General features: G+C 39.2%; 1 protein-coding gene across 2 annotated transcripts in view; it reads left to right on the forward strand.

The window, feature by feature from the left end:
• dennd4c (DENN/MADD domain containing 4C) overlaps positions 1–7,781 on the forward strand; it is a 205,021-nt gene extending 197,240 nt beyond the window's left edge. The window contains exons 31-35 of one of the 2 annotated variants that reach the window (XM_085149402.1): positions 5,990–6,107; positions 6,645–6,801; positions 6,919–6,983; positions 7,103–7,177; positions 7,657–7,781. In XM_085149402.1, the coding sequence (XP_085005528.1) occupies positions 5,990–6,107; positions 6,645–6,801; positions 6,919–6,983; positions 7,103–7,177; positions 7,657–7,673 (432 nt within the window). In that variant the 3' untranslated portion in view covers positions 7,674–7,781. Of the gene's footprint in view, positions 1–5,989; positions 6,108–6,644; positions 6,802–6,918; positions 6,984–7,102; positions 7,178–7,301; positions 7,397–7,656 lie in introns of those variants that run through there. The other variant, XM_085149385.1, reaches the window with a different exon arrangement.
• The last annotated feature ends 771 nt before the right edge of the window (positions 7,782–8,552 follow it).

Raw genomic sequence — 8,552 nt, forward strand, 5'->3', positions numbered from 1 at the left:
TTCTGAGCGGTTTACTGCTACCAGGCAGTGGAGAGAGGGGACACTTGGGCAGTGCATTTATCACGCATTTATAACTGAGGATAAAACAGAAAAACATGAAGGAGATTTTACTTGCTTTCTCCTGGTGCTTTATAGCAGATAACCTTAAAAATATTCTGCAGTAGATCTAAAACTGAAGAAAACCATGAATCGGCATATGAACATGTATTGTGTACAGATTTATAATGCAGCCAGTTTCACTGCAGTGAACCCTTGAAATAGATCTTTAAAGGGAATGAACTTAAGGATTAAATGTACTGGTTTAACGTTGTTCGTAATTTTGGTTAACTTTTGCCTGTTAGCTGCTCCAAGTTTCCTTCAAGTTTCCTTGTTTAAAAGGTACTACAGTGTTTTCTTTGACGTGTCTGCAGTTATCGCTGACTGTGACTTATTTGTTCTTCCCTCTAACAGACTTGAAGCTGCAATGGACGGACACGGTGAAGATGCCACTCTGCTCTATGTCCTGTGTGTGTATTCCTGGTTTCGTTTCCATCTCATCTACCACCACACTGATGGACTGGCTGTGATACTTTATGGTGACAGAGAGAAGCTTGCTGCGATATTCTTGCAGAGGATGGTGACGGAGTTCTTCAGGAACTGGATTCACAGGCCTGAGTGACCAAGACCATCAGTGACCTGTGTTTGCAGAGCCTCTGCGGGACTTTGTACACAGTCCTCTGGTGACGCCTGATGGCCAAAAATATGAAGAGCAGCTTGAATCTACAAAATGAACTGCTTCATTATGACCGCCCACTCTACAGAGTAGAGTTCACAATTCTGTCTGATATTGGGCTGCCGTTGCTTTGCTTGTTGGGAGGTGAAAAAATTGTGATGTCTATTTGTTTAATAGATAAATTTGGTCAATAAACTTTGCTTATGCGCCATGATGTGGTCATTCTTTGCTTGTGACTTCTTGATGTTGGTAAATACAATACATGAAAAATATATACATATAATAATGTACAACACATTATGGAGTACGCTTCTGCTGTGAGATCCTGCCTCCATGAACTCATGCAATTAATCACTGGACAGAAAGACAGCTGTGTGTATAAATAATATGATATTGGGCCAATTTTCTTATACATATTTTTGACCAGGAGGTAGAACTGATTGTGAACTGAAAAGGGTTAATGCTTATGAACTTGTAAGGTAAAAACGTGATGCATTTAAGGTTATCCGTTTGGTTTTTGTTTGAAAAGAGAATTTGTTCCACTGTGCGATTGCCGAGTTTCTTTTCTTAGAGATAATTTCTTCTGCATTAGAAAAAATGTGGAACAAAGAGGCTGGCGAGCCCAGAAACTGCAATGCAAGTTGGTAGAGATGCAGTAATACGGTTTTTCTGGTCTCACAGACGATCAGCTAAAACTACTAAACAAATTAAATTACTGCCAATTTTGTACAAAAATATTTTAAGATTATTTTAAATATAAAAAAAGACATGTTTTATTATATTAAATTTAAAGTGTCAAATGGAAATATTTTAAAGTTATTTAATGATATTAATATTATGAAAAGTACATTTTTGTTTTGTTAAGACATATGTTAAGTTTTTTATATTTTCAGATAAAATAAACGCACAAAAATTATTACATTATTTTATATATAATGAAAATCTTGTGTACAGATTTTATTTTAAAATTATCACTCAAGTTTAAAAACAATAATAAATACAGTTGCAGTGTTTTAGTTCAATAACATATTTCTATCATTACTTTATTATGGATTAGGTTCAAGAGTTTTTAAGTGTGGATATTAAATAATAGTTTAATGCAACAGCAAGTTGTGCCTTGTTCTCAGATGGACAGAAAGTGGAGAGTGATAGATGAGAAGAGGAGATGAAGGAGGAAGAAGAGTGAGTCACAGACAGAGCCTGGTTTATTTCCCACAGTTTTATTAATCTCTTGCCTCATGATTCCAAGCGCTGTCATTTTATAATTATTATCTCATAACACTTGTTTAATCAGATACAGTGTCTCCTATGGACTTTTGAATGTCTACTTTCTCAGATCAACACAGCCCTGCCCTGCAGCACAATCAGCAGCAGGAGCAGCATCATTGTAACCATCAGGTAAAACATCGGCTAGGTTTGCTTTGCATTGTTCCCACCTGATGACAGTGATATAGTATGATACGATTTTATATTAGATTCTTGATGAATGTGTGTTGTTGTTATTCAGCCTGGTCCTATGTGCCCCTTTTTAACTTTAAGCACCCCCTCCTTCGGACATCTCTGCACAGCCCTGCCAAGTTGTCAGTTTTACTCGTTTAAAAGTACTACAGTGTTTTCTTGGATGCTTCTTCATTATTGTTACTTCAACATAATGAACTGTGTGAGCATTATTATGATCATATAATGATCATTATTCTATGCACATATAAAAGTCAGTCTGGGATGTTAAGCTTCTTGTCAATTTTCATGGAATATTACTGTTTCTGTGGTATAAATAAGTAGGCAATGGAAAAAAACACGTGAGGGTGAGCGATGAGTGAAAAGAAAAGACTTAGAGACAGACAGGGGAAAGGTAAAGAATATGTGGACATAAAGAAGAATAAGAATAGTGTTTTCTTGGATGCGTCTGCAGCTGTCGGTGATTGTGACTTATGATTTGTTCTTCCTTCTGACAGACTTGAAGCTGCAATGGATGGACACAGTGAAGGTGCCATCCGCTGTTTGTCCTGCCTGTGGGTTTGCAGTTTTGTCTCCATCTCATCTACGACATCTACGACATCTACCGGCTGACGGACTGGCTGTGATCCTGTACGGTGACAGAGGGAGGCTTGCTGCGATATTCCTCCAGGGAATGGTGACGGAGTTCCTCGGGAACTTGATTCACAGGCCTGAGTGACAAAGTCCCTCAGTGACCCAAGCCTGCGGGGCCTTCAGCATCCAACAGTGCCTTCACAGATTAAACATTGTTGATGTTGTTTACAAACCAAAAATAAATTCATTTTTAAAAAGTTATGTTTCCTTGTTATTATTTCATACATTCGTCAAAGGTCGCCAGTCTGTTTGTGTTCTCTCGGTTAGATTTTCATGCATGTGCTGATGTAAGCTGCATCTATCAGTTTTTAAACACAGTGAGTGGGGGATGGGGAAGCCAGGTGTGAATGACCAAAATAACCAAATTTAATAATACAGTCTTCTAAAAAAAATAATATTGATAATCGATAAAATAATTCTAAATAATTCTCTCCCAATAAATTGGTTTAAGCTTTGAACATCGACGTATAACAACAGTCCCTTATAGAAAACATAGTAAGACATCCATATATGTTATATAATATATGTGTACAAGGAAATATGCACATACATAAACAAAAGTGTACACATTCACACACAAGCACACATACCGTGAACATAAGATGTGTGTCTACGTATACACATGCTTACAGAGTCAATCTCAAACAATGTCCCTAATTTTGGTTTATCCGTTAGCTTCTCCAAATTGCGTCAGTTTTACTCGTTTAAAAATGTTTCCTTGGACGCTTCTTCATCATTGTTATTTCAACATAAAGAACTGTGTGAGCATTATTGGGATCATATAATGATCTTTATTCCATGTACATATAAAAGTCAGTCAGGGATATTACACATCAACTTTCATGGAATCTTACAGTTTCTGATTATTTTATTTATTTACAGGCCAAATCTGAATATTTTAGATTATTATATTAAATGAAGAATATCTTTATTTATTTATTTTCTGGACTGGGTGGGTCGCAAAAGGAGTTCAACTCTGAGTGGACTGTTTAGTGGTATAAATAAGTAGGCAATGCGAAAAAACCTCCTCCAACATGGGCTCGAAAAAACACATGAGGTTGATAGATCAGTGAAAAGAATAGAGTTAGAGAGGGGAAGGGGGAGAGCAAAGAATATGTGGACATGAAGAAGAATAAGAATCTGCTGCTGATGTACAAACAGGAAAAGCGGAAATGCTACTCTCTCTGACAGAAGAGCACTCCACCCCAAAAGCGGTCTTACAGCACCTGTAACATTGGGACCCGCCTATAGGCGAACTTAGCCTCCTATGAAACTTGGCCTATGATAGGCGAACTTGGCAAAACACGAAAGCTAGAAAAAGGAATCACACACAGAGAGAAGCGCATTCCTGTTTTGTGTGTCTGTACATCAGTAGCAGATTCTTCTTCGTCTTTCACATCCTGGTGGAGATTTATAATCCATCCTGTTTCACTGCCAAGTGAATCCCTGAAATAGAAGGATCCGGGTATAATTATTTTCTTCAGTTAATACAAGTAAGTAACTTAAGGATGAAATGTACCGGTTTAACATTGTTCCTAATTTTGATTGACTTTTGCCCGTTACCTGCTTCAGTTGCTTCAGTTTTACTCCTTTAAAAGTACTGCAGTGATTTTCGGACGCGTCTGCAGCTGTCAGTGACATTGACTTATGATTGAAGCTGTAATGGATGAACACAGTGAAGATGTCATTCCGTTGTACGTCCTGCCTGCATGTTTGCGGTTTCGTCTCCGTCTCATCCACGACCAGGCTGACTGGCTGTGATCCTTTACTGTGAGAGGGAGGCTTGCTGCGATATTCATCCAGAGAATGATGATGGAGTTCCTCAGGAACTGGATTCACAGGCCTGAGTGACCAAGACCATTGACCATTGACCTGTGCTTGCACAGCCTCCACGCAGAGAACAGCTCTCCGGGGTCTTCAGCATCCAACAGTGCCTTCACAGATTAAACATTGTTGATGTTGTTTAAAATAAAATAAAAAGTTATCCTTCCTTGTTATTACTTCATACATTCGCCAGAGGTCGCCAGTCTGTTTGTTTTCTCTTCGGTTAGATTTTCACGCATGTGCTGATGTAAGCTGCATCTATCAGTTTTTAAACACAAGGAGTGAGGGATGGGGAAGCTATGTGTGAATGACCAAAATAACCAAATGTAATAATAATGATAAAACAATAATATTGACTAAAGATAAAACAATACCAATAATCACTCCCAATCAGTAGCGGTTTTTGATATGGGCGGTTTCACGGCCTGCCCACGATGACCGGGTAGGAAACTGTCAGATCAGATTTCTTTTTCCCCAGTGTTGTAACACACAAAGATATTCTTTATGGCAACTCAAATTTAAGTATCCCTGTTCTTTTTGTTAGACTTGTGTTCTCAGAAGTAAATATTTTAATCTATCTTATTTTGATATGACGTTTTCTGATTGACATTTTATTTTGAAGATGATTTTATTTTGAAGATGATAGGTGACTTCACTTCCTGTTCCGTTGTGTGTGAAGCACGAACTGCTAAAAAATGTTTAGCAGTTCAACATACAAAATTTGTAAGGTTTTTATGTGAATCTCAGTGCCTCAGGGCACCAGCACTTAAGCCCACAGCTAGCAGCGTGGCTGACCTTATCACTTTCACTGAGAACGAGCCGAGGGAGACCGCTAAAAATAATCCAGGAGCCCAGAAAAGGTACGATTTCATCTGAGTACCCTGAATGCACCTCATTCACGAGGAGCTGTATTTGCATGTTTGTTTAAATCTTCAGCACCACCTTACTGCTGCTTTTACAGGCTGTGTATAAAAATCTTCTACCACTAGATGGCAGCATAGATCCTCTAATATGCTCTTTGTACCTACAGAACTTGGTGACTGAGAACAATGAGTTGTTGTTGTAAGAAAACTGTGACATCATCCGTCACACCTCACTTTTTGTACTGTCCAATCATGTGGATGATCATTGATCCACAATCATGTGCAAATGAAGCTGTGTGGACTTTTTTTATGAAAGTCACCCACACATAAAAGATGAAATGTTGTCACTGTAATACACTAAAGTGATGTGCACACAACGTATAAGAAGGCTTCAGTCATCTAGATCCAACACAGCAAACTCATTCCTTTACAGAGGATGTCTTGTTAATTAGCGAGCACCATGTAAGCTGTGCTATAATGTCATGGTTTATTGTTGCAGCTGCCTCTGACGTCACTGCCACAGGACAGTAAGCAGGTGTACGTACAGCTCCTGTGGGACAACATCAACCTGCACCAAGAACCCGGAGAACCACTTTACCTGCTCTGGAGGACCTTTTGTAAGTGTGAAGACAGACATTATCAGTCATTGTCCATCAGTACAGTGTCGAGTGTAGAACCTGTATTTGCAGATTGAATTGTGAGCTTTCAAATTATTAGGATGCACTATACTGCATAATCACCACTGGGGGTCACCAGAGTTGGGCCTTTAAACCTCAAGCAAACACCTTTTAGTGCACATTGAGAATGAAGTATTGATTTAAAAAGTACCCCCCCCCCCCAAATTAAGTCAAAGATGGTTTTTTTGAATGTAAAGTAAATAACGAAAGGACTTAAGACAATACATGTATCTACTAAAAAAACACTGAACCTCAGTGACCTTGACCTTGAGGTCAAAGGTCAAATTTTCTGAAAATCTCGTCAATCTAATAACTTGGGAACGAGACAACATGGGATTTTATAATTGATACCATGTATTAGGAGGTTGAGGGGTATTTTGTTAAAGTGTCACTGCTGAGCAGAACAGATCAGAGTGGAGGATCTTTGCTAAAAGAATATTTCAGCAGACTCTGATGCTTTGATGTTTGTGCTCCCAGTGGAGAAGAGGGGAACTCTGGGGCCAAAAGACCACCAGGAGAGCCGCACTCTCCTCAACACCATTGTTCGCAACATCCAGACCAACGACGTCTACGGGCCGATCAACCTGCTGATCCGAGAGATCAAACGGCGTCCAGAAGGGCTCAAACGACAGAGGTCAGTTCTCCTCCTCCACTCACTGTTTCATATTTAGTCTTTCTTTAAGCTCTTAGTTATGATTTTTGCTGCAGTGCATTAGAAAAGTGTCTGATGTCTGATGTGAATGTCTCACAGGAGCGTCTATAGAGAAATACTGTTTCTGTCACTGGTGGCTTTGGGACGGGAGAACATCGACATAGGTGAGTGAGATTAACTAGTGATGTCAGCTGTGACCTATAGTGTAGTGTAAGAGTTTGAAGGTGATGAAAAGTGATGACGTGAAACGTCCCTAACTCATATCTGTGTTGTCATCATGCAGAGGGTTTCAACAGGGAGGCCTTTGCAGTGCATCGCTGGTCCGCGCCCTCTCTTCTCCCTGCACTTCTGAAGATAGGTAAGTAAATCACGTTCGAGGTTGCCTTTTTGTCAGGTGACATCCTGGTTGTTGTGATCAGTCTTAATGAATGTTTACATCTCACAGTTGGGCTGATTTTTACATTTTTATGTTTTAATTGCAGAATCTTTCAGGGAAACGATTTACAGACTTTGGATTTTAAGTACAAACACTTGAAGGCAGTTGACTCACAGCATGTAGACCTCACAGTTTCAACAAGTATGGGTTTACACAACATGTTCATAATGCTTGTGTTAACAGATTTGTCCAAATTTAAAACTAAAAAAATAACAAATAAATAAAAATTTCTCACGCTGCCTCTCTTCAGAGTAAAACTGTACCCTCTCTGGGAGTCGCCAGGATCCATCCTCCTGATCTAGAAGAAGCCACTTAACTGAGACAAACCCAGTATGTACTATGGCAGTGTAAAATAGCGCAAAAGGGGCAGGTGCTAATTTTTATTTATTTAATCTGTGCAGGCACTGTTGGATGCTGAAGGCCCCGCAGAGGTTCCCAGCTGCTTTCTGCATGGAGGCTGTGCAAACACATGGTCTTGGTCACTCAGGGCTGTGAATAAAATTCCTGAAGAACTCCATCACCATTCTCTGCAGGAATATCGTAGCAAGCCTCTCTCTGTCATCGTAAAGGATCACAGTCAGTCCGTCAGTCTGGTCGTAGATGAGATGGAAACTAAACCAGGAACCCACATGCAGGACATACAGAAGAATGACACCAGAATGTCCATCTATTGCTTCAAGTCTGTCAGAAGGAAGAACAAATCATAAGTTGCAATCAACAGCTGCAGCAATTATACGTTAAAACGTTGTAAGTTATCAAAACTCTGCCGGCTAGTTTTGTTATCAGTTTTGTTATCAGAGTTTTGTTGGCTGATAACAACAGCATTGTTATTAGCCCATAAAAAAGAAAAATCACCATCGGTGACGATGGCAGTCAAAGAAAACACGGTAGCACTTTTAAACGAGTAAAAGTGAAGCAACTTGAAACAGCTAACAGATTAATCAAAATTAGAAACAACGTTAAACTGGTACATTTCACCCTGAAGTTACTTACCTTTATTAACTGAAGAAGATAATTATATTCTGATCCCTCTATTCCAAGGATACACTGCTGCTTTGCAGTTCAGAAGACGGACTGCTGCTAAAACTGATGCTGAGGTAAGGATTGTCCGCCTATTTATATCCTTTATCCTTGCTTCTCCACCCCTTCCTTCCTGACCAAGAGAACGAGCCAAATCTAATTTGTTTCCCAAAGAAAGGGTAGATTTGAAATTAATAGATGCCAAAATGTTCAAAAGCAACCACAAAGTATTAAAATAAATACAGCGGTCAAGAATGTACAGTTGATATGTTGTAAG

This window comes from Neolamprologus multifasciatus, chromosome 3 (assembly GCF_963576455.1).
Source record: "Neolamprologus multifasciatus chromosome 3, fNeoMul1.2, whole genome shotgun sequence".
In the NCBI taxonomy this organism is placed as follows: Eukaryota; Metazoa; Chordata; class Actinopteri; order Cichliformes; family Cichlidae; genus Neolamprologus; species Neolamprologus multifasciatus.